The 26,618-nt window shown below is 43.7% G+C and overlaps 1 protein-coding gene across 1 annotated transcript in view; it reads left to right on the forward strand.

Annotated features, from left to right (window-relative positions):
- Positions 1-26,618, forward strand: part of coro1ca (coronin, actin binding protein, 1Ca) — a 105,065-nt gene that overhangs the window by 78,441 nt on the left and 6 nt on the right. Inside the window, exons 3-11 of the mRNA XM_030373617.1 lie at positions 464-586; positions 5,616-5,745; positions 9,266-9,447; positions 9,864-9,983; positions 16,429-16,533; positions 16,651-16,796; positions 22,971-23,028; positions 23,211-23,450; positions 23,996-26,618. The exon at positions 23,996-26,618 is cut by the window's right edge and continues 6 nt beyond it. Of these exons, the coding sequence (XP_030229477.1) occupies positions 464-586; positions 5,616-5,745; positions 9,266-9,447; positions 9,864-9,983; positions 16,429-16,533; positions 16,651-16,796; positions 22,971-23,028; positions 23,211-23,450; positions 23,996-24,115 (1,224 nt within the window). The 3' untranslated portion in view covers positions 24,116-26,618. The remainder of the gene's footprint in view (positions 1-463; positions 587-5,615; positions 5,746-9,265; positions 9,448-9,863; positions 9,984-16,428; positions 16,534-16,650; positions 16,797-22,970; positions 23,029-23,210; positions 23,451-23,995) is intronic.

Consider the following 26,618-nt stretch of genomic DNA (forward strand, 5'->3'; position numbering starts at 1 on the left):
CAGCGCTTTGGGGGCGGACTATTGATCAACGCTTCGGAGATGGTAGCACAGGCAATAGGCTATCCTACTAGGGACTTTAGCCTTGCAATAGCTTTGCTTCATTCGATCAGTCTCCTTTCAAGAACACGCAAGAGCTTCCTAGCCTCGCGTCAGCAGCCCAATGCATCGCCGTATGAAAGCAACCGGTGGATGGCGGACGGATGTGGTTTTAAAAATTGGTCAAAAAACGTTTGTTCGGATGGATGGCGGATGTATGATGCGTTTGTGATGCGGTTGCGGATAAAATAACAGCCCATCCGTGCATCTCTAGTGTGTGTGTGTGTGTGTGTGTGTATTTTCTGGTTGCCTATTTTGAAATTAGAACATAGACTCTTCTTTCTGGGAAATTAAGACAAAAGTAACGGCCATCAAGTTTTACATTTATTTTTTTAAGGTTTTAATATGAAGTGTGCGTGTTCCGCAGACGGGCCGAATCGACAAATCCTACCCTACAGTGTGTGGCCACACCGGTCCTGTGCTGGACATCGACTGGTGTCCTCATAATGACCAGGTCATCGCCAGCGGCTCTGAGGACTGCAATATCATGGTAAGGACCCTGTTAAGCTCATCAATATTGTTCAACTACTAATTTAAAAAAGGCATGCCAAAGATCAAATTGAAAGGATATTCTTTGATCTGCTTTAAAAGTAAGCATTCTCCCATCCGAATACCCTGTTTTCTACCATGGAGACAAGCTACTGCAGTCTCACTTTCCCCCCCCCCCCCCCCCCCCACATGCACACACGCACACGCGCGCACACACACACACCCGCTCCAGCTCATTTAGCTTTTATGAAATGAGGTCTCTTACTTTAAGCAGAGAAGTAGAACGGGAAGTGCAAGGTAATGTCTGGTATCAAGCTGAGTAGTCTTGCCAGCCTTGTATAAGCATGACACTTTTGGGTAAATTTAGCCATGTTTTGAACTTTGGAATCAGGGCTGAACTGGTGGAAATCTATTTATATCCACAAGGTGACGATTACACACACACATGCAAACATTCCCTCAATACGCTAAGCTACCCTCGCCAGGACACTCTGGTTTGATAGTGAAACATGGACTTGCAGCCCCAGCATGGCTGCCGTCTGTGGTTTCTGGATTAGATTAGCTTCAATGCGTCATCCCAATCCAAGATATAGGAAGACTTTATGTTTTCTTCAGGCTGAGACCTGAGAGATCAAGTTCACTCATTTAGGGTGCACTCACACTAGGCCATCTGGCCGTGGCCGTTTTCACACCTAACCGTGCTCAAATCTGCCAGTGTGAGTGTGGCCAGTCTGGCCAGGCCAGGCTAACTTGGCCACTTGGGAGAGGTGTGCTGCTACGGTACGGGCCGCCACGGGTACAGATTAGAGCCTGACCGATATATCGGCAGGCCGATCTTATCGGCCGATATTAGGCATTTTTCAAACTATTCGGTATCGGCATTTATAATGGCCGATAAATGAATATTAAAAAAAAAAATAAAAAAAAAAATTGGTGGCCACCAGAGGGCGCTCTAACGCCCAAACCCGCTGATTCAGCCAGAGTTAGGCAGAGTGAATGACGGAGATCGACGGAGATCATCGGTGTTGTTCATGTGTGCAAGTGTGTTCATGGTAAGTTGGCAACTGTCACGAGACATACATTGCTTGAATAACAATTAAAAGAACATCCCCATCAATTCTCTAAAGTCGATAAGCATGACTTAATTCATGACTACCATGTCCAGTTTTGCTGTTGTTACGTGTTAGCTGAGAGTGAAAAGGATTTAAAGGATAACTACAAATAACCAATGTTAGGGAAATGTTTGTTTTGTTGCGCGTTTCTGGATTTTTTTTAAAATATATATATAGATATATCGGCCGATATATCGGCATATCGGATTTTTAAATCACTAAATATTCGTATCAGTATCGGCCTTAAAAGTTCTATATCGGTCGGGCTCTAGTACAGATGCTAATGAGCCGACACGCGCACACGCACGGCTACGCAACCTGAGCTGGATGACGTATAGTCCATGCGACGACCATGGACATAATAAAGGCGACGAGCCTTCTTTCCCATTAAACGGTAAACATGGCGTCAAGCGATGTTTACGCTTGTTTGCGTACTTGAAAAAAACAGCAGTGAGAGTGGGCTCTATCTGAGAACGGCTCCAAATAAGCAACAGACTCAGCAAAGTGTGAACTGTGTTCTCTGTGTTGTTGTCCATTGTTGTTAAAACTCTGACTGGCGGCAGACTTTATTATGGTCCATGCAGCGGACGCTTGGTGATGACGTGTTACGACGTGATGACGTATGTACAAGAGCCTACCGTGGCCAGGCCACTGTTGCGACGGCCAACGGCCACGGCCAGATGGCCTAGTGTGAGTGCAGGCCACCACAATATGGTGGCTTTTGCTCTACTGTAGAGCCACTTCCCCACCTGAAGGCCATGACCCCTGACCTGATCAAACGACGGCAGTTCTAGACAATGGATGCTATGACTATTTATTTTTAGTTGCAGAAGTTGCCATGTCAATGGTTCCTCTCTTTGAGACCACTTGATTCCGGCAACATAAATGTCACCTTCTAAATGGGCTCAGTGCCTCCATGTTTTGGTTGGATTCGTTTTTTTTATTAACTATAGCCCATGTCCTGTCCATACTGGGATCGTACGTAGAGTTCTGAATGAGATGTGTGGCATGCAATGTACCTCCCATGTTCCATAGAAGCTGTGCAACAGCATATCATTTTTCTGGGGACAATATTTAAAGTATGCGTATGTGTGGGTGTTAGGCAAACTATTCTTTTCCGGGAATCAGTTCTTTCAGTTCCGTTCACTATCACGATTCGTTCGTTTGATTTGTTCGTTAAGTCAGATGGTCTTTTACGTAATTTGCCAGGGAATCGGAAATTATGGAATAAATGTTAATCAACATGCATGTAGCCTACTACTTTCTAATGTTCTGGCGAAATTACCCAGGTTAAGTGTAAATATTAAGCATATATATAAAGCACATACGTGCCTTTTTTTTCATAAATATCCTTAATACATAATGGGGTGCAGTAAGAATTAAATGGCGCTGTCACACCAAAATTGTACCGGGGGCGAAAATTGTACCACCTACATAATCCGCGTTTGAAAATTCCAAACCTGCCTGGCAACAGACGATCGCGTCAAACGTTACCTGGCAACAGACGATCGCGTCGGAAGATGCCGAAGGAAGGTTCATGAACATTCGCGCTCATTCATTGAGCGTCACAAGACGAAATAACATTTAATAGATAACACTTATTTTACAAATGACATTTATTAGCGTTGCTAACTTGTGTTTAATCGTTTAATCACATTTAGCTAGTAACCTGAGTGTATTAACACAAGCTAGCTAGACTATGATACACTTTAAAAACTCAGTTTATTAGCTAAATTCAATACAATACAAATATAAAGTAAAAACAAGTGTTATCTGTATTATGTTATTTTCGTCTGTGGCAACATGAGCGCAAATGTTTTTTGAAACCTGCCTGGCAACGGACAATCGTGTCGAACGATGACGTAATGTTTCGAACGCGGATTACGTAGGCGGTACAATTTTTGCCCCCGGTACAATTTTGGTGTGACAGTAGCTGTGTTCGAAATCGTTCCCTATCAGGGATATAGTGAACTATATAGGGTGCTCGCCATTTTGTAGTGGTGTTCGAATTCTCAGTGGTTAATTTCATGCACTATATAGTGCACTTAAAATACCCAAAATGTTAGTGTACATACGATGTACCCTACATGTTACTCCCGTATACCACAATGCAATGCGTCGTATTTTTCTGGAGGAGAAGAAGCTGAATAACCGCGAAAACGAATACTTTTAATGACGGAGTCTCCGGCTTTCGTTTAGACATGTCGACAATTTATCTGGGATTTAACATAGAAAATGTACCATTCAAAATTAATAAAAACAACCTTGATCAAGAAAATGTAACATTTAACATCAATTCAACCTCCAGCTTTCTTCATGAGTGCCCGTTTGTTTACATGATGTGGGCGCATCTGTCTGCGTCACATAATTACCCGGCGCATTTACTGAAGCAAATGACGTTTAGAAATGTTCAGCATCGTAGTGTCCGAATTCTCGTTTGTTCATTCCCAATGTAGTGCACTATGTCATGAACACTATATAGGCAATAGGGAGTGAGTGAATAGGGAACGATTTCGAAAACACAGCTAGTGCCTTATCATTTGTTTACCCATGGGCCATGGCAACGCGATTGCTACCTGCTCTCATTGGCTGAATCGATGAGAACGTTTTAAGGTAAGGCCACACTGCACGCACGTTAGCGTTGAAAATCGGCATTTTTGCATAGGGAACCATTGGTGTAGGCGCATAGATGCGTTACATGCGTTAAAGCGGCGCGTTAGACGCAGCATACGCACGTAAACGCACCAACGAGCAAAGTTTAAAAAATTTAACTTTTGACGCGCCTACGTGTGACGCTTAGCCACGATAGCCAACCAGCGTGGAGCATGACCCGACGTCACTGGCAGAGAGTAGTGATGCTTGCACAGAACCATATGGCGGACATCTTTCTTTATTCTGGGTGGAAATAGTAACCTAGTTACGCCATTAACGCCAAGCGTTTATGTAAACATTTTTAGCGAGGAAATGTGCATTCTTACTTTCATAATGTTCGCTCGGTGAATGTGTAGGATGTTTTGTTTGATAGTTATGACGAAGAGGGAACACTCCATTCACTTGCATGGACAGCGTCTCTGGTTGCTTAGCAACCTCAACGTCTTGGCGGACTATATCTCTGCTGATCAACACTACGAATGCTGGAAACACACCAGACACACCATGTGAAGTTATTTAACCCGATTATTGTTATTCATTACGGAGATTATTTTATCTAACCCGATCTAAACTCTATCATGCACCCAAACACCCTAAATCCAGCGCAGCCACAGGCACGTTAGGCGCGTTGAATCATTTTTGTGACACACAATGATCAAGCGTCAAGTTAGGCACGTTATGCGCGTTTTTTAACCCGAGTAACGCGTGCAGTGTGGCCTTAGCTTTAGACTCAATCAATATAAGGTCGGGGAGACGAAGCTCTGTTCGTTTGTATATTTTATTTACGTGACCATATTTTTGTTATATGTTTAAAAAAAAGAAAAAGGAATCAGTTCTCTTGTTTTGGGAATCAGTTCTCACCGTTCACCTTCGGGATTTGTACATTCTGACCGAATCGTTCGTGACCGACTCATCACTAGTGGGTGTGTGTGTGTGTGTGTGTGTGTGTGTGTGTGTGTGTGTGTGTGTGTGTGTGTGTGTGTGTGTGTGTGTGTGTGTGTTTGTGTGTTTCTAAAATGTTTGCAGACTTTATTCTTAAATCGCTGCCGCCCCCTTGAGGATATTGCCTGCAACTGAATTTGACTCTAGGATCTGCCACAACATGATCACATTATTTATTGCATTCATTATATATTAGTTAATAAATTATTTAATTTTTTTACTGACTTTGCTTCAGTCAGCGGCAAAGGTTGACGTGGCTTTAGGGTTGCTACACCCTTCCCAGTGTATTGTCTGACCCATGATCTGGGCTATGTCGTTCACCAGGTGTGGCAGATACCCGAGAATGGCCTGATAACCGCACTGGAGGAGCCGGTGGTGGTCCTGAAGGGACATTCCAAGAGGGTGGGCATCATCTCCTGGCATCCCACCGCACGCAACGTCCTGCTCAGCGCTGGTCAGCCAAGCTTCTCTTTGTTGTGCTCTAAATCAACCTCCCAGCCCTTGGTCTCTTGATGCTTTTCTCTGTTCACCATATATTAATTATACCTTACATTACGTTATGTCCATAAAATATAGCACTGAGAGAGTGTGTATGACTAGGCAAGTAAATGTGGGTGAATGGCCATAGTACCATGCACTGCAAGTACATGTGGGTGAATGTTCATAGAACCACGAACTGCAATGGTTGTAGCACCATTTACACCAGATACAGTTACATGTAACATTTGTCTAGAAGAAGTTTGTTTCATGGTATCCTGCTGCTGCTATGTGCCGTACCTCAATCCTCGGCAGGATATCCAACCGGAGAAGACGTCAGCCACCCTAAATATTCTGCTCGACGCTGCTATCCATCCAATCTGCGCTACTCATGGCTCTCTACCTGCACTGACCTCGAAGTGACTCAGGCATCTCGACCTACGCATCCCTCATGACTCTCCACTTCCTGGCCCTTACAAAGACTTGGATCGCTCCAGAGAATTCTGCTACTCCAGCTGCCCTCTCAACCACCTACTCGTTCTCACCAACCCCAAGACCATCATGGCGCGGAATGCGACTCAACTCCTCATCTCGCCAAAGTAGTCCGACCTGGTCCTTCCACTGGAACACTTGACCAGATATGCATTTGAACTCCACACTGTCACTGTCACCCTTCCTATCAAGCTCTACATTGTGCTGATCTCCCGTCCTCCAGGTCCCTTCTGCGACTGTTACTATTAGATTTTCTCTCTACTGTCCACCAAGGAAGCTTCTGACACTCTGCTATCCTCTCTCTCCTCCTCTTTGGACTCCCTCTTTCCCTTCAACTCCAGACTTGCGCGATCCGCTCTTCCCCTTCCTTGGCTGTCCGAATCTCTGCGGGCTTGGAGGGCAGAGCTACGGGCAGCTGAGGGGAAATGGAAGAGATCAGACTGTCCTAATGAGCTCTCTCACTACCTTCACCTCTTCTCAGACTTCCTCAATTGTATCAACAACCACATCTGCCTTCTACCTGACCAAAATCAACTCCTCCACCTCCAATCCCAGGAAACAGTTTTTCATGTTCTCTTCCCTCCCCCCCTCCCCTTCCTTCTGCCCACACAGCTGTTGACTTTGTTACCTACTTTACCCAGGAGGTGAAGGACATCAGCTCCTCTCTTACCCCTGCCATCATCCTCCTCCCCCTATCCCCACCTCTGTTTTTATCCACTTAATCTCTCTCCGTCAAAGATGTCAACAGAATAGTTACGTCTAACCAGGCCACACCCTGCTTCCTTGACCCAATCCCCTCCTCACTCCTCCAGGCCGTCTCGAGCGACATCCTGCCATTTCTCCCTGCCCTAATCAACTTCTCCCACTCACTTCAGGACTTGTTCCAGCGTCCTCCCAAGATTGCCAGAATCAAGGAGCTCCATAAGAAACCGACCCTTGACACCCCCGACATCCAGAATTACAGACTGATGTCTCTTCTTTAATTCCTTTCTAAAACACTGGAACGTGCCATCGCTAACCAACTGTCGTCTTCTTCTGTATATCTCTCAAAACAAGCTGCTTGACCCTCATCAGTCAGGCTTCCAAGACCGCACACTCCACTGAGACAGCCCTCCTCGCGGTGACTGAGTCATTCCTATCACTGCTACTCTGACGACACTCAGCTATTCCTCTTTTTCCCCTCCTCTGACAGCACCCTAATTGCAATACGCATCTCAGAATGTCTGGCAGACTTCAGCACTTGGACGACTGCCCAGCACCTGAAGCTTAACATCAACAAGACTGAGCTCCTCCTTATGTCAGGAAATATATTCCCCTCATGTGGAGCTTACTGGTCACTGTCGAGGTCATTGCAGTGTCTCCATCACCAACCGCGAGAAAATCCTGTGTGGTACCGGACAATCAGTTATACTCCAGTGATTGATCCAGTGATTAATCTAGTGATTGCCCGATCCTGCAGATTAACCCTCTACAACAGGGATGCCAGGGTGAAATTGGTCAGGGGGCCAGATTTTTTTGAAGTGAGATCTCAGGGGGCCGGATTACACTATCGGACTGAAAAGGCCTGAAAAGGCCAAAGACTGACTCAACACATGGATAGGTAGGCTATTTTAAATTATGCTTGAAGGCCTACCGATCGAAAATAAATTGCATTGGCCCCAAAATAGCCTCACAATGAGGCCTACAATTACATAGCCTAAAGCAGGAGACGGCTCCCGTCTAAAAACGTAACATTTTCCTATCCATGCAAGTAGCCTACATTTATAAATGATAAATAACACAAGTGTAAACTGTTAATAAATTGTATTTTATTTATTGAAGGCTTGCATAGGTGAACTAGGCGATCGCCTATGGCGGCAAATGCGTTGGGGGCGGCAAAAGTTTTGGGGGCGCCCCCTGGTGGCGGCCTTAATAAATTAATCAATTTTAATGAAACAAGCGTGTTTTCTAAACACGTTTCGAAATGGAATGGAGAATGGGGGATGAAAAGTTATTGAATCGTTCGTAACAGACCAGCAGCAGTAACATACCAACTGACGGATTCCCAAAAAAAAAAGAAAAAAAAAAAGTATTTAATTTTTTTTTTTTTTTATAAAAATTAAAAAAATACATATATTCTCCCCTCATCACCCGCGGGCCGGATGTGACATACAGTCGGGCCGGATACGGCCCGCGGGCCGTCACCCTGGCATCCCTGCTCTACAACATCCGCAGGATCCGGGCCTTAGTCATGAGGCAAGCAGCTCAGCTCCTTGTCCAAGTGCTCGTCACCTCGTAACCTACCTAAATTCTACCATGGCCGTGATCTCCACTGGCTCCCTGTAGTAGCTTGCATCAGATTCAAGATGATGGTACTGGCCCTTCAAGGCTGTCAATGGAAATGCCCCTGCCTACCTCTAAGCGTTTGTCAGACTACACATCCCAGCTCAAGTGCTCCGCTCAACAACCTCAGCTTGACGCCTGATACCGCCAATGCTAACAGCAAGCAAAGGTCGATCATCAAGACAAAACTCTTCTCTGTTTTGGCACTGCAGTTGTGGAACAAGCTCCCTGCTGATGTCAGGGCCGCAGAGTCACTCAACAGCTTCCGCAAGACTCAAGACTCACTTATTCAGACTCTGCATAGCCTCCCCCCTTACCCCCCTCTTATGCACTTATATGTTATACATCTGGCACTTATTGTATGTTGTACGTCCTTGTACGTATAAATAGTACTTAGCATTGTGTAGCATTTTATCCTAGCTATTGTTGTTTTATAAGAGGAATTGGTTAACCTGGTGATTGTTAGTGCTTGGCACTTGGTTCTATGAACATCCTTACTGAAAAGACAGCAATATATTGTTTATCTTCCCTCTGACAAAAGTACTTATTGTAAATCGCTTTGGGTAAAGCGTCTGCTTCATGCCCTAAATGTTATTCTAGATGTAGCAATGATCGTAGTACCATACACTGCAGACACTGTATACTTTAGTGAAATGTCCCTTAGTGTTTATGCGTGTGGCCAGGCTGCGACAACCAGGTGATAGTCTGGGACGTGAGCACGGGGGAAGCCATGATCACCCTGGAGGACATGCACCCAGACGTGATCTTCAGTGCCTGCTGGAACCGCAACGGCAGCCTGATCTGCACCGCCTGCAAGGACAAGACCATCCGCGTCATCGACCCCCGCAAGGAGACCATCGTCGCCGTGAGAGCAACCTCTTTTCCCCCCTCCATCACACAAACCAAGAAACAGGATATATCAAAACCAAGGCTGCAACTAACTATTATGTTCATTATTCTTATCTTATTATATGTTCTAATAGTCTAGAATGTCATAAATAATATGAAATGAAATAAAAATAAAAAAGCGACATCTTAAGTAGTCAAGAAAAACAAATGTATTCATTTTGTAATGATTCATTAGCCAGATATTTGAATTTCTGAAGCATTAAGTAGCAAATGTTTGGTATTTGTACTTGATAAATGACACAGAGAAATAATAACTTTAAATTAATTGATTAATTCATTAATCATTGCAGCCCTAATCAAAACATTCTGTCTCTGTTGTTTCTGCCCACATTCTTGTTCTAACTGTTTCACCTCTCTACCTGAACCTGGTAGGAGAAGGAGAAGGCCCATGAAGGGGCTCGGCCAATGAGAGCCATTTTCCTGTCTGACGGGAATGTCTTCACAACGGGTTTCAGCCGAATGAGCGAGAGACAACTGGCCCTGTGGAACCCGGTAGGCAGCCACACCCCTCCACACCAGACCCAGCCAATCAATGAACACCGATGTCTCCCAAGAGGCGGAGCTCTCTGCTCTGCCGACTTTGGGCCCTATCTTGCATCCGGCGCAATTTACTTTCTACACTGACGCATGGGTCGTTGCTAGTTCGCAACTGGCGCAGAGTGTTCTTTTCCCTCCACCACGTGTCGGTAAATTAGGGAATGATCTTGCGCCCCAAGGGGCGGTTCGGCAAAGGAGGAGGCGTGTTCTGGCGCAAACGTTCCCTGGTGCTATTTTGCAGTTTCAGAAAACAATTGCGCCACAAACCAGGAAATACCTGGTAACTGCAACTCCACCAATCAAAGACATCATTTCACACTTTAGGATTATAATGTAGTGTAATGTAGTGGTTTCAAAGACATCTCAAATAAAACAGGTTTTTCTAAAACCTAGATGTTTACGTCTTTAACTTTTAGCTACTGCAGGAAGCTACAAGTTAGGAGAGCTTATACCATCATTTCACAATATAACGTTGCGTGTAGGGGTGTAACGGTACACAACAGTCACGGTTCCGTACGTACCTCGGTTTTGAAGTCACGGTACGGTACAGGACGGTTCGGTTCATGGTGAAAAAACTGATTGCTTGACAGAACGAACATAAGCTTAATTAGTAAAGAATTAAACACAACAGTTTTAGCTGTCAGTATGAAACATACAAATAAAATGTGTAACAAATATAAAAAAAATACTGCTGCAATTCTCCAATAACCCTAACATAAAATTAATGAAAAATCCAGTGTTAATGCTCAGTCTAGGCTATTTAAGCTGGTATGTAAACAAAGAGTATGTAAACTTTAAGGGTTTAAAGAAAATATTCCTGCAGCTCTCTAAAGCTCTGAAGTTCTCATAAATATAAATATCAATCATTAAATAAAAGTGCAACTGCAGCCTTAACTTAAAATATAGCTGCGAGCAGCAATGTGGGTGTCAAGCATAATCGGACTCGGTAGGCTAATTCTGCCGGATGGACGCAATCGGCCAGGGGGCTACATGACGACCGCCTCGGAAATCGGCAATACCGACAGCCGGTGGGATGAGTAAATGGGAAAAGGACCCCACCTAGAGGTAAGGGCGCAATGCAGTCTGCCTGACAGAACAAATGTCACAAATACGTAGGGGTATTCGGAACAATACCCCTAAAAGAGACACAATGTAAAGAAGCATCCGTTCTGGAGGTTGTTCGTGAAGCATCTAATCCAGTGGGAATTGCAGTTTATATTGTAGGTGGGCGGAATGGTGAATATGGCCATTGTTGCATTATACATTAAGTACCGCTTGTCGCCACACGAGTGCAGTGTCTACCCATTAATGAGCGCCGTCAAGTTTGATTGGCTGTCACGGCCAAACGTTTTGAATTTGAGAAAGCTGTTTAATACACTTGTTCAGCTTGGTCGGAAGATCATATATGCCAAATTTCATGAAGATTGGACATAATATGTGGCCTGTGGAAATTTACAACTGATTTTGACAACTTTCAACATGGCGGCCAAGTTCTGATGTTGCAATGAGAAATAATTTTAAAGCTATATAAGGAGGTCTGGCAGTATCCTCAGACATTAAAAATAAGTTTGAAACGTACTCATGTGAAGAGAGAGGAGTTAAAACACGTCTTCATTAATTATAGCGCCCCCTAGAGGTCAATGGTCACCAAATTCATTAAGTGTCCCCAAGATGATGTTATGGGTCTATGTAGCAAGTTTGGTTATGATATGTCAAAGGGATGCTTAGATATTGGCGTGTTTCCGGTTTGGCGGATTCGCGGTTGAATATCATTGGCTGTCGAGGATATTTCTGCAAGAAATAATATACTAGCTATACGGGGAGGTCTAATAGTATCACTAGACATTGAAAATAAGTTTTAAATGTACTCATGTGAAGAGAAAGGAGTCAAAACACATCGACATTAATAACAGCGCCACCTAGCGGTCAAAGGTCACCAAATTCATCCAGTGTAACCTTTATGGGGTCATGGGTCTATGTACCAAGGTTGGTTATGATATGTCCAAGGGCTGCTGAGATATGGGCTTACATCCGGTTTGGCGGCTTGGCTGCCAAATTTGATTGGCTCTAGCGGGCAAACGGTTTTGAAGTTGAAAGGTCTATCAGATGTTTTGCATCAAGCATGGCCAGAAGATCATTTGTGCCAAGTTTCGAGATGATTGGACAAGATTTGTGATAGAAGTAGCACTTTGAAGGTTTTTGACATAAACCAAGATGGCGGAAACATACGTCATGGCGCAATGACGTCATAGGGTTTGTTGAACTGGGCTTGGTTCAAGGAATCCAATGATACCTGGTTTGTGAATATTGGTCGAATAAGTCGAAAGTTATGAACATGAATGCATGTCCAACTTTGACCTGTTGGTGGCGCTAGAGCTGTTGGGCTAGCGACCTGAGATTGGCTTAATGGGCTAATGGGGCTGTCCTGAACCATTGTGCCAAATTTTACAACTTTTCGCCAAGCGGTTCTATGGGCTGCCATTGACTCCAATGGCAGTATAATAATAATAAATATAGCTGCGAGCAGCAATGTGGGTGTCAAGCATAATCGAACTCGGTAGGCTAATTCTGCCGGATGGACGCAATCGGCCAGGGGGCTACATGACGACCGCCTCGGAAATCGGCAATACCGACAGCCGGTGGGATGAGTAAATGGGAAAAGGACCCCACCTAGAGGTAAGGGCGCAATACAGTCTGCCTGACAGAACAAATGTCACAAATACATAGGGGTATTCGGAACAATATCTCTAAAAGAGACACAATGTAAACAAGCATCCGTTCTGGAGGTGGTTTGTGAAGCATCTAATCAAGAGGGAATTGCAGTTTATATAGTAGGTGGGCGGAATGGTAAATTTAGTCATTGTTGCATTATACATTAAGTACCGCTTGACGCCACACGAGTGCAGTGTCTGCCCATTAATGAGCGCCACACGAGTGCAGTGTCTACCCATTAATGAGCAACGTCAAGTTTGATTGGCTGTCACGGCCAAACGGTTTTGAATTTGAGAAAGCTGTTTTATACATTTGTTCAGCTTGGTCGGAAGATCATATATGCAAAGTTTCATGAAGATTGGACATAATTTGTGGCCTGTGGGAATTTACAACTAATTTTGACAACTTTCAACATGGCGGCCAAGTTCTGATGTTACAATGAGAAATAATTTATAAGCTATATAAGGAGGTCTGGCAGTATCCTCAGACATTAGAAATAAGTTTGAAATGTACTCATGTGAAGAGAGAGGAGTTAAAACACGTCTTCATTAATTATAGCGCCCCCTAGAGGTCAATGGTCACCAAATTCATTGAGTGTCCCCATGATGATGTTATGGGTCTACATATCAAGTTTGGTTATGATATGTCAAAGAGCTGCTGAGATATTGGCGTGTTTCCGGTTTGGCGGCTTCACGGTCGAATATCATTGGCTGTCGCGGATATTTCTGCAAGAAATAATATACTAGCTACACGGGGAGGTCTAATAGTATCACCAGACATTGAAAATAAGTTTTAAATGGACTCATGTGAAGAGAGAGGAGTCAAAACACATCGACCATAATAACAGCGCCCCCTAGAGGTCAAATGTCACCAAATTCATTCAGTGTAATCTTTATGGGGTCATGGGTCTAGGTACCAAGGTTGGTTATGATATGTCAAAGGGCTGCTGAGATATGGGCTTACATCCGGTTTGGCGGCTTCGCCGCCAAATTTGATTGGCTCTAGCGGGCAAACGGTTTTGAATTTGAAAGGTCCATCATATGTTTTGCATCAAGCATCGCCGGATGATCATGTGTGCCAAGTTTCGAGATGATTGGACAAGATTTGTGATATAGGTAGCACTTTGAAGGTTTTTGACATAAACCAAGATGGCGGAAATATACGTCATGGCGCAATGACGTCATAGGGTTTGTTGAACTGGGCTTGGTTCAAGAAATCCAATGATACCTGGTTTGTGAATATTGGTCAAATAGGTCGAAAGTTATGAACATTAATGCATGTCCAACTTTGACCTGTTGGTGGCGCTAGAGCTGTTGGGCTAGCGACCTGAGATTGGCTCAATAAGCTAATGGGGCTGTCCTGAACCAGTGTGCCAAATTTCACAACTTTTCACCAAGCGGTTCTATGGGCTGCCATTGACTCCAATGGCAGCATAATAATAATAATAATAATAATAATAATAAGAATTCGTACGAAAACAATAGGTTGTCTCGCAACATAGTTGCTTGACACCCAATAATAGGAATTCGTACAATAACAATAGGTTGTCTCGCAACATAGTTGCTTGACACCCAATTACAGCTTATGTATTTTAATCTATTGGTGTTTTCATTGCCTCTCGTGAGTCAGAGGCAATGAAAACACCAATAGACCTGGTGATGGCATTTGCCCGTTCTGAATTCCCAGACAGGTGTAGGGGTTGATTAAATAGTGTAGGGAGCTGGGTTTGAACGGTTTGAACAACTTTTTTTCATTTTGCAGCGGTGACAGTAACACCTGGATGGTGCTGTCACGTTAAAATTGTACCGGGGGGCGAAAATTTTGTGCATGTTCGATCTGTTTCGATTTGCATAGACGATCGCTGTTGAACAATGTCTGCACACAGCTTTCGACTTGTCCACTCGTCTTTCCCCATTGTGATAATTAACCTGGAATCCAAAGTTCTCCCACACTTGGGATTTAAATGACAGGGGGGCATCTTCAAGCTCCGGTTTTCTGTTGTCGCTCGCCATGCAGTTCGCTCTCAGTTCGCTAGTAGACATCAATCCACACACAGTCGCGATCGCGCTCTGCTACTGCTACTACGCGGAGTTTGCCCACGTGCGAGCCGAGCCTAATAAGGCTAAACGGTCCGGGGGGAACTCCGACTTCAAGTTTTAAGTTCCGCAACGCAAAACAAGCCTTTACATTCGCCATATTAACGCTATGTACTACACATTTACGCACCGTGGTACACCTCTGTAACCGCACCGAAGTGCCTGTACCGTGACGGTTCGGTTCAAATACGTGTACCGTTACACCCCTAGTTGCGTGGTAAGCAGGGCTCTACAGTGCGCCCATTTCACTCGCATTTGCAAGTGAATATTTCGGCGTGCGAACGAGAAAAACAGAACAGGAGCATGCCTGCGAGTGACTTCTCCACAGCGCACTATATTGTGCGTTCACACCATACGTGAAGGGGCGAAACGATTCCATCCAAAGCAGCGATACCATTTGCAGCGCGACACGGCACGGGCGAGCGCGTTCACGTGGATTTCAGGTGGATTTTCAGCACGCCACTTTTGCTCGAGTTGAAATATTTAAACTTTGCCACGACATTCGCGTGATGACAGCCAATCAGCGTTCAACAGCGTGGCCACTGAGTGACGTGCGTAACGTAACAGCCAATCAGTTTTCAACCGGCCAACCGTTCCCTGCAGTGCAGTCCGGGGTGAACCGCAGCATGGAGGAGAAAGTGATTGTTGCAGTTTGCGACTCCCCGAGCTCTATAGAGAATAGTATATAATATAATATAATTGTATTGTATATATTATATCACTGCCAAAAGCTCTGTGCGCCTCCGGATGGCCGTAGCACGGGGAGCGCTACGGGAAGGTTTAGCGGGGTTTGTTTACCTACGTTGCTATGGTTACCAGTCTTGGGCGTTCAAACGGTTTATTAGGTATCTAAATCGCTGTCTAATCAATACTTCATTCACTGCCTCTTCCGTGGTCATTACAATATTATGAATAGACTGCGTGGAGAAAGTTGATGCTGTTACCTTAGTCGATAAAGTCTACAAATTCAACCCCCGACTGGTTGAAGGATTTCGGGTGGTTAGTTTATGATGCTAAGAACATGAAAATGTTCTGTACATTTTGTAAGGAAGCCCCATTGGCAATGGCAGGCTCCTCTCTGTTTATAACGGGGAACCCTAACCTGAAACGCGATGCTGTTGTGAAACACATCGAGTCCACTATGCATTCTCGCTGTCCCGATTTCTATATAAATCGCACCCAGCCCAATAACCCCTGGTACGGTGGAAGCCGAAATTGGTGCTGTTTTGTGTAGCCTAAATGTAATCTTGTCTATTTATTTGTCTTAATTTTGCTTTACTAAGTTGGTGCTGTTGGTGTGCAATTTCTGCACGCTAATAAATGTTCTAAAGAAAAACCTATGTGTGTGGTTTGTGTAGAGCCTTGGTGGTAAGTACACTTTGGATGGTTACGACATTATGGCTTTTAATCAATACCTCCATAGTGAAAATGAATGGGATATTTACTTCGGGAACCACACTGTTGCGCTCTATTGTTAACTAGATGACTCTATTACCCCCATTTTATTTCCACTGTCAGTTATGCTTTATTAAATCTTGCAGTAGTGAACAAGATTCAAAACGTAATAGTTAATGTCGTTCCTGTGTTTGTAGGAAAGCATGGACGAGCCCATCTCCGTGCACGAGATGGACACCAGCAACGGAGTCCTTCTGCCCTTCTATGACCCCGACACCAACGTGGTTTACCTCTGTGGAAAGGTACCTGACCGAGGAACACGGACGCAACACGCCCCAGAAGCGAATGATGCTGTGGTCCTTTTTGTATTTCCAGCAGTGGACCCAGTGGTCACCAATGAGTGGATTGTGTTTTAACAGGGCGACAGCAGCATCCGCTACTTTGAGATCACAGACGAGGCGCCCTTTGTCCACTACCTCAGCACCTACACCACCAAGGAGCCCCAGAGAGGGATGGGCTACATGTCAAAGAGGGGCCTAGATGTCAACAAGTGTGAGATCGCCCGGTAAGACACTTCTGTTCTGCACCCCAAGTCCAGGAGAGGGGCTGAAGGGCTATAGGGATTGACTTGACTTCATCAGCAGGAGGCAGTGTTAATCCATCCTTTAGCTGGGAGTGTGTGTAGTGGGTGTATGATGGGTGTGTTTGGATGTGTGTAGTAGTGGATGATGGGTGTATAGTAGTGGATAATGGGTGTGTACTAGTGGACGATGGCTGTGTAGTAGTGGACGATGGCTGTGTAGTATAAAGCTGTCAATCTTCCTCTATAATTCCATTCAAATTGTGTTCCTTATTATTTTTAATATTGAAGTTGTATTATGTATGATATATTTTATATATATTAACAATGTACCTATACTCTGCATACACAGGCTTATGGATTGCCAAAGCTTCTATTAAAAGCTCTGTCCAATAAACCAGTCTTTCTTGCCAAGTTAATAATAAGCACAATTTACAAAAGGGCAATCCATTAAAGTAGAAATTAAGCAATGAGAACTGTGACCATTTTTTGGTTGCTTTTTCATTTTTGAAAATACATGGATTTTCATTAAACCTGAAATTCAAGTAGTTTCACTGGAAAATGACATGTTGATGACAACGACTTTCGCAACTAGGGCACGGCCATGTTTTAAAAATCCAGGCGCTACGTCATCAGAATGGTTAGCGCTTTCAAATAAACATGTCAAATCTTGGAAGAACAGGGGGGTCATTTTGTGTTGCCCCTGGCTGTTCAAACGAATATTATCGGGTAAAAGAGAGCGGTAAAATAGTTAATTTCCATGTCATTCCTGTCAAGAAGCCTAAACTGCTCCGAAGATAGTTAGCTGCATTGAAACGCCTCAGCCCCCCAATGGGACCAGGGAAGAGAATATGTAGCGACCACTTTATTATAGAGGCTGATTACATTGAAGAGGGATTTTTTGCTGAAAATGGGAGATTTCGTCCCACCAATCGCCTGAAGCCAGATGCTGTGCCAACAATTTTTAATTTTAGTGGCTATAGTCCTGGAGACACGTATATATTAAATATATATAATTAAATATCCAGGACTACACGGCTATAGTCCCGGAGACACCTGTCAAATCGGACCGGGGAACTGCTCTTATGCGCAGAGAAAGAGCGCAGAAACGTGCTTGCCAGGAAGAGTAACGAGAGCTAAACTTAGCTTCTACTACTAGAGAAACAGAGAAATGAGTACACTCACTGTTTGAAGAATGTCTTGTTTGCAGACTCGCTCGCTCCATGCTCTTGATAATTTCTAATCCATCGCCAAAATAATCCTTTGTTATCGGAAATAATCCATTTGCAAACACTGTCGGTTGCGCTATTTTCGCAAATTCATGTGCACACCCAAATGGCACGACAATTACTTGTATCATGAAATGAACGAACTGTAAGGCAGCGTGGTAGCCCAGCTGCTGCACACGTGTACTACTTTTCATAGCTGTAAACAACATCCTGTGGACGGGCAGAGCCGGGAGATGTCAGTCATTATCTCCTCCACATTATCTCCTCCATATATATATATATATATATATATATATATATATATATATATATATATAATGTGCAATATATATCTATTTTGTTGAGGCAGTAAGCTACCAGTGAGGCTATGAGCCGCTATGTAAACAACATAGAATGTTACCAACCATTCTCGTGACGTCATCGTATTCTGAAAACAGAGATGGCGGTGTCACCATGGACATAATAAAGGATGGACCACAGACTGGAAAATGGCCGCCCATTCATTCCTATACAAACTGCTCAGTGGCGCAGGTATCTACTTCTGGGCCACATGAAATGACGGACCCCCGTCCACAGCCAGCTTAAACAGCTGCAATACCAGGCTTGGCCTCTGAGCACTGGTGGATTGCGGAAGTATATGCGCCTATCCTGGGGGCCTGGGGTGTCACACTAAAGGCGGCTGCATGCTTCAGCGTTGGTGTTACGTTGTTGCGCAAAATTTACTCAAAGCAATTCATGCTCCCTGTTAGGTTGCGCGTGTTGCCAAGCAATTTACCGCCAGAACAGTAGGTGGAGTAATATGTGGAGTAAAGTTTTTCGTTGAAGACGACCTCGAGAATGACGTCTTTGTCTGTGGGAGTCGTTGGTTTGTTTATGTGCCAGATCGTGTTCTCCCCATACACAGTGAATGATGGCAACAGACAGAGGAACAGGGGTGATGAAGTTGTTGATCATTGGGGTTGTATAAATGTGCATATCTCTCTACATTTTAAAACGACATAATGTGTTGGCAGCAAAGTTAACTTCACTTCACGTTAATGCTTTTGTATATGAGCCTGCCGGGTCGTCCTTGCCTTCTGGCTTTTAAAAATGGCGGTATGAAAACAGAAAATGTGATACTCCAGACAGGAAGTAGTAACCAGAACAGCAGACCAATCAGAGCCTTGCAGGCTGCGCGGCTCGCGTAAAAGCTTACGTAAAGAATGACGCAAGTCTAGAAAAATCGCCCGACGCACGCAAGACGTGAGAAGTCGCGCAAGGGGTGCGCAAGGGCGCGCAAGGGCCTCTTGCGCTTGCGCTTACGCTTACGTAACTGAGCATAAATCGGCCTTAAGGCCGTTTCTCAATTCGCGTACTTGTGCGTGCTCGTGTGCTCGTGGACTCGTGAAACGTCATCAGTCGTTGCCCGAGCAGTGTTCCAATTCGAAGCACGCATCAAGTACGAGTACTGTCGTAAAACCCGGAAGTGTTCTTGATGCGTGCTCGATCTCGCTGTTTCACCGAGCATGCATCGGAGGTGGCTCGTGTGTGCTTGCAATCGCTATAAATCCCAGGATGCATTTCGCACTCGCAGCAGTACGATGGCGGACAATATGGAGAAGACGCACAACTGTAGCTTAAGTTACTCTTAACTTATATATATATTTATATATTATAATAATAATAATAATAATAATATAAGATAATATATAAATATATATAAAATCGTGTGTGTATAGCTTATACACATGACAGGACACGCATATCTTTTCAATTTTTATTCATTCAGAATATTTACATACTATTTGAAAATGAAAGAGGCTGGGATTTTGTTTTATATCATTTGTTTATATTGTTCAGTAGTATATGCCTAAATGAGGCCGTAGCAAAGTTAACGGACGAGCAGAGGTGGTGACGTCATCGAGTCCGCTGCTGTTTCAATCGCAGGTACGTACTCGCGTGCTCGCAAGTATGTGCTTGAAGTACAGACTTGTCAAGTACGTGCTTGCAAGTCATCGAGTCCGTAGTACGCGTGCTAGGAATTGAGAAACGGCCTAAATTTGTACCGGCTGCCAAATTTGTACCGGGCGTGTCATCCATACGTATCCATTCCAAACCTGCCTGCAACAGATGATCGCGTCGTTTGTTGCCGGGCAGGTTTCAAAAAACATTCGCGCTCATGTTGCCAAAGACGAAATTACATAAGACAGTTAACGGATCGCTAGATAACACTTGTTTTTACTTTATATTTGTATTGTATTTAATTTTTTTATGAAATGTATCTAGTAAACTGAGTGTTTAAAGCGAGTTTCAAAAAACATTCGTGCTCATGTTGCCAAAGACGAAATAACATAATACAGAAAACGGATCGCTAGATAACACTTGTTTTTACTTTATATTTGTATTGTATTTCATTGTTTAATCAAATTTAGCAAGTAAACTGAGTGTTTAAAGCAGGTCAAGGACGAAATAGCACAATAACGGATCGCTAGATAGAAGGTTCGCGAATGTTCTTGAACCTTTCACGTCATTCGACGCGATAGTCCGTTGCCAGGCAACGGACGACGCGATCATCTGTTGCCGGGCAGGTTTGGAATAGACTACGTATTGATGACGCGCCCGGTACAAATTTGGCAGCCGGTACAAATTTAGTGTGACAGTGGCGCACTGGCTGTAAACATTATAATTAATACAACTTGTTTGTGCTTTATTCTGAATAACGGGTCATATTTCCGACTTTATTTGTATTTATGGTATATTTAAATATTTAGTGCTATAGACATCTGTTTTATTTGATTGCTTCCTTTCCACTTTAACGCTGCCTATTGACTTTATTATTATATAATTAGCTGCGTGGTGATGGACAGCACTGACTCAAGACTCATCTTGTTGGGTCCTATTAACTTCAATGCACCAAGGAAGTTTATTTACCATCTCCCCAGTGAATACATCTGTTAAACCAATCCCATTCAGGTATCTCTGTCACAGTCATGTTGGACACTTTAGGACATGGCAGAGGTAACTGTCTATTTATCAGTTTCCTGAGTTGTGTTGAGCATCCTGGTTCCGGCTGCCATTTGTATGAGCAATTCACCAGCACAATTATATGAATTTGCCACATATTCGCATCGCGGCTGATGTAAATAATTCATAACGTGCAGAAAAACTAAATTTTTCACAGGCTTAGGGTGACAAAAGCATTTAGTTTTTACGTGGGCCGAGATTCGCTTACGTTAGCCAAACACATTTACAAAATATGAAAGAATAAACATTTTAATATTAATTTAACATTTGATTATGTAGCACCCGTGGTCTTAGCCGGAATGGGCAGATAGGATGCTAGCATCAGTCCAGGTTCTTAAAAAGTTAAACACTAATGACTCACGAAGCGAGTTGTTGTTGGTTGAATAGATGAGCAATTTTAATGCCTTTCATCATAAAACATTGACATTTGATACAAAATAAAGCTTTTGAAAATAACAAACAAATTCAAAAGAATAAGTCCTTTGCAGCTGGATTCCCCAGCTACAGTACTCCTTGGGAAAGGTGTTGTTCGGTCAAGGAATGTCTAGTTCAGGGGGGGATATCCGGATGTGTGTGTTTCAGTTTCTCATACTACTACCCAGGTAGGTTAGTGTGTATCTATTTGTTGTTTTATCTGTAATGAATGGATCTTCACAATCGTCTATGGTGGTGTTCACGGCTGGCCACGCCGTATCCAAACCATCCAATATCGTCCCACTGCAGACACAAATGGGCGTTCTCGTGTGGTGGGGGTTCCCGTTTACGCAGACTGGAACGCCCCCTTTTTATTCTTCGTCGCCTTTCTCGCTGAACTGTATTAAAATTTCAAAGTGTACTACTCCGAAACCATGTAAATAGTGTTGTAAATAAACTTCCAAAGCTTTTCAAATCATATTTGGAAAATAACTTCACATGGTGTGTCTTTTTACAATTTATTCGGTACCAGCATTGTTGATCAGCAGTGAAATAGTCCGTACGTTGACGTCGCTTAGCAACCGAAGACGCTGGGGTTGACAAGTTACCGGACTACTACCCATGCAAGTGAACGGAGCGTTCCACGGCATCGAGAAGGCCCGTGTAATAAAGGCCTATAATATTTCTGTTTATGGCATAGATTTCTCCTCAGATTAGGCCAATAAAGCAATGATAACAAAAACAAAAAAACACAAACGCTCGATCGAAGGCTGACCCGGCTCAAGGATAGTGGTGGAAAATATCGGTGGGCCGGGTCGGGTCAATCCAAATCCTCATTTTTTAACATGAATTGGCTAAACAAATGACCACTGTAGCATATTTAAACACAATTCAAATTGTGCAGAGAATTATTTCCATTGGTCATTCTGACCGGGGACATTTAGAATTTTTGGTCCTCATTTTCTTCCGGTCAATGACCGGTAATAACCGGACAACGGAAACTCTGCTATAAACAGGCCTAACTTTCAGCATCAACACCGAACCCCTTCTTCTTCGCACGGCTGTCTGTTTTATACTGGGAGATTCTCTGTTGTGCCTAATACCTGCCGTCTGTCCAGTGTAACGGTCCAAGGTGACCCCCTGGAAACGGCTGCTCACGTGTAATTGTCCTGCTACTGGAATTATGTTGAGCGCTCCCTACTGGAGAGCTCATGTAATTGCATCTTTAAATAATAAAGGGTTTAGTAGCCCTATATTCCATATGGGTTACAATTAGTATTCTTTTTTTTGTTGACTATTTGCCTTATACTTAGCTCCCGAAATTCAACAGCCTGTGTGTAGTAATGGATAATGTGTGTGTAGTGGAGGATGGGTGTGTGTGGATGTGAGTAGTAGTGGATGATGGGTGTGTGTGGATGTGTGAAAAGTGGATGATGGGTGTGGAGGGTGTGGGTGTAGTAGTGGATGATGTTTGTAGTAGTGGATGATGATGTGTGTGTTCTTTTGTTTCCAGCTTTTACAAGCTGCAGGAGAGGAAGTGCGAGCCCATCATCATGACGGTGCCCAGGAAGGTGTGTTCAGCTCCAATCGTATGAACAGGAAGTTCCCCCTGCTGGTCTCTAGCTTCTCCAGCCCAACAACACACTAGTTTAGCATGGAAAACAGCCAAGTGTCATTATAGAAAAGGAAAGGCCAACATGATGAGCATTCTCTCTACCATACTCTGTGGTCCTTAACGTTCCCCCTTCCACAGTCTGACCTGTTCCAGGACGACCTGTACCCCGACACGGCGGGGCCGGACCCGGCTCTGGAGGCAGAGGACTGGTTCGAGGGCAAGAATGGAGACCCCATCCTCGTCTCCCTGAAGAACGGCTATGTCCCCGGCAAGAACCGAGACCTCAAAGTGGTCAAGAAGAACATTCTGGACAACAAGGCAAAGAACACGGAGAAGACGGGACCCGCAACCAAGACTGCAAGCCCCACTGCCTCCATAGTGAGTTGTATATGTCTGAGTGGGTGTTTCAGTGTCAGGGTGTGTGTTTCAGTGTCTGGTTGTGTGTCTTTTCTACATTATCCCAGTGTGTTTTGAATTTAGTTTCCACTGTTTAAAATAACAAAGCTGTGTCGTATTTAACATTTTCTCTCTCTCTGGGCGTTGGGCCATCTTGCTTCTGTACACTAAATGGAGCCCTGCTATTGGCCCCCGACACTGTGCCGCTGCGTCTTCGTCCATGGGCATATACGCTTTAGGGGGCAGGGCAGAGGTTTTGTAGATGTTGGTAAAGCACATCTCTGAGTGCCCACAACCTCCTCCCTAAGACCCCGCCCTGCCCCCCCGCCTCTCTCTCTCTGTAATCACAGCCTGCTCCTCAACGGTCTGTTAACTGTTTAGAGCCTACAGCAGAACCAGAGTTAAACTGACTGGAAATGCATCGGCCATGCTTCTTCTGCAAATGAATGTGCCCAAACTGATTTTCTGTTCTTTTTTGTTTTCTTTTTTTTTTAATCCCCCCCCCCCCCCCCCTACTCTCTTCGCAGAAGGGTGATGTCAAGCTGGATGAGATCTTGAACGAGATTAAATCCCTCAAGGAGCTGGTGAGCAGTCAGGAAAAGAGAATCATCCAACTTGAAGAGCAGATGTCCAAAATTGCCATTTAAGGGTTTCGTCCGTCCCTCTCTCTCCCCCCCCCACCATCCTCCATCAAACCCACTACAATTCAGGACTTTCCATTGGCTGGGCGGTGGGCAGGACTAGTCAATGCCAAACTCAATGACAGAGTTCTTCCCCAAGCCTGCCTAGCAACATTCCTGATTTATTATTATTTTCTTAACCAGCCCCTTACCCCTCCTCAGTCAGCGCTGAACGAATCCCAAAGGACTTAAACTTTAGAAGAAAATATGCTTTTTCTTTCTTTTGTTACGTCTATTTTCTTTTCCAATTATGACCAAGATCACACTTTTTTACAGTGGATGAATTTTTTTTTTTTTTCTTAGCTTTAATTTCTTCTTTCTGAGTCGGTGACAGTATTTCATCAACCAAAGCACGCATTCTGTTGCCATATTCAAAGTTGTCTTGTTTACACCTTTTTCACAGTATTCTTATTATATATTTTTTTGTGGGAACATTCCAAATGTATATCCTAGGACTCAGTGGTGTATTCTGCTCAGTATCGTTCATGCTTAATTCAATCTTTAGAGGAAGAAGTCATGATGATAGACAGAATTAAATCCTTCAAATTATTCAACCAAACTCAAAGTAATGTGCCACACTCACAAACCTGATAACTTCTTGACCTACGCTGACGACATCCTTCTTGTTGTGATCTTGTTTTAAATGTACCGATTGGACATATGTAGAAAATCCATTGTGTCCATAATAGGGCAACCAGCACCTTATGATCATAGAATTAATGATAAAAAGTTTTGACGTTATTTCACAAGCTATTGTTTTAGGCAAAGGAAAAACATACCATGAAAACATACCATAAAGCTGACCCTAATGCAGCCTTGGGTACTGTCGCTGTCCCCACTCTAACTTTAACTAATTCCATTCCCACTTTGTGACTAATAATGCCATTGGGAGACAGTGAGCCGGTTCAACATTAAACTCTCAGATATGTCATTTACTTTTTCTTTTAAATGCTGTAACATTCCCCTTGGTTTTTGTGTTTGTATATCTGGGCTTCTTTACTGGGACTCTCTCCCTTCCATTCCTCTGGTCAAATACTTCATGTTCTATCGTGTCCAAACGTGAATTCATGCAAAACAAAGTTTGTTAATGTCTCGACCAGCTGCATCAACTGGCAGATCTGTCGAGAACCCTTTCAACAGTCTTGAGGCGTCAGTCGTGCCTCATATCTTTGGCCTTCTTGGTGTGTTCTCAAAAAGATGCACCTCATTTGTTTCTTGTTAAATGCTTATTTTTCATTATCTCTGTGAGCAGCTAAATTTGGGAGGGATTGGTTATTTAATATTCATGGCATACCTATTACTACAACCAATTGAATCATTGGGTCATTGCTTTGCTGTTCTTTTCATCGCTCCATCTGTGCTTGTATCTTGCATTGCACATTCCACTCCTTGCTTATTTCTGTTATGGTCGTTTCCGCAAATGCTTCAAATTCCAACGTGCTAGTTGAATTAGTTTAGGGGTAAATGTAGGTGTTTGTCCAGTTTAATTGTCTTGATGGATTTGCCAATAAGGATAGAAGCTCGGTCCTGATCGGATAGAGGGGTGGCAAGCCAGCTTGTGGTTTGCTGTCGATTGCCTTTTTAAAAGTGTGCTACCACTGTTGAGACAAGGAAGTGCCACAGTGCGGGTTGCCAAGAAATGGAAAAGACTGTGAGGAACGTCGGTTCGATTAAACATTTGGTAGATGCAACGTAAACTTCCTTTTGAGGCACTTAAACAAAAATTGACCATGGAGCCAGCAGTGTTAATATTGACCCAAACATTGACTCTTATTTAAAAGCATGGCAGTCTTGATTGCGTCAGCGGATTGAACATTCTTGAAACACATTGTAGACCAGCTGTGTTGAGCACAGTAGAGTTCTTATATCAATGCAAGGTTTTGTTGGCTCTTTTTATTAACGCAAGCCTGTCACTAATACAACTCCAAAATCCAGTCAGCAATGGACCATTCTGGTCCTAATTGACTATTGTTGATCCGATAATTATTTTTAAATGTGTCACCTGTACCCAGGAGATGCATAGACTTAAAGTCTTACTATTGGGCCTCGCGAGGAGAAGCAGAAGGTTAGTTTGAGAGATGGGTAGTGAATAGTTGATCAAAAGGGACATGGTAGGTTGACAGATTGATGAATGTGTATAATGAAAGGTCTGGGATAAATGAGCGAAAGCTGTGAAAATAATGACGATCTTTTTGTGCTGAGGAGGGGATTTGTATGGGAGTTGGGTTCTATTGGGTTTTAACTGTCCCCCCCACCCCTCCATCCACATCTCCCTGTCTGTGTGTTCCTACACCGTGCCATAATACATCATGCGAGTGGAGAGAACAAAATGAAATGGTTCTTCATTTTAAGGCATTATGAAGATGAACCAGGATCAGTTATCATGTCGGAGGCTGGCTCAGCATCTCTGCTCAATATCCCTGCTTCAAGTATCGATGTTGATTATAAGAAAGTTAATAAAGAAATTTTA

Source organism: Gadus morhua, chromosome 13, assembly GCF_902167405.1.
Source record: "Gadus morhua chromosome 13, gadMor3.0, whole genome shotgun sequence".
Lineage (NCBI taxonomy): Eukaryota > Metazoa > Chordata > Actinopteri > Gadiformes > Gadidae > Gadus > Gadus morhua.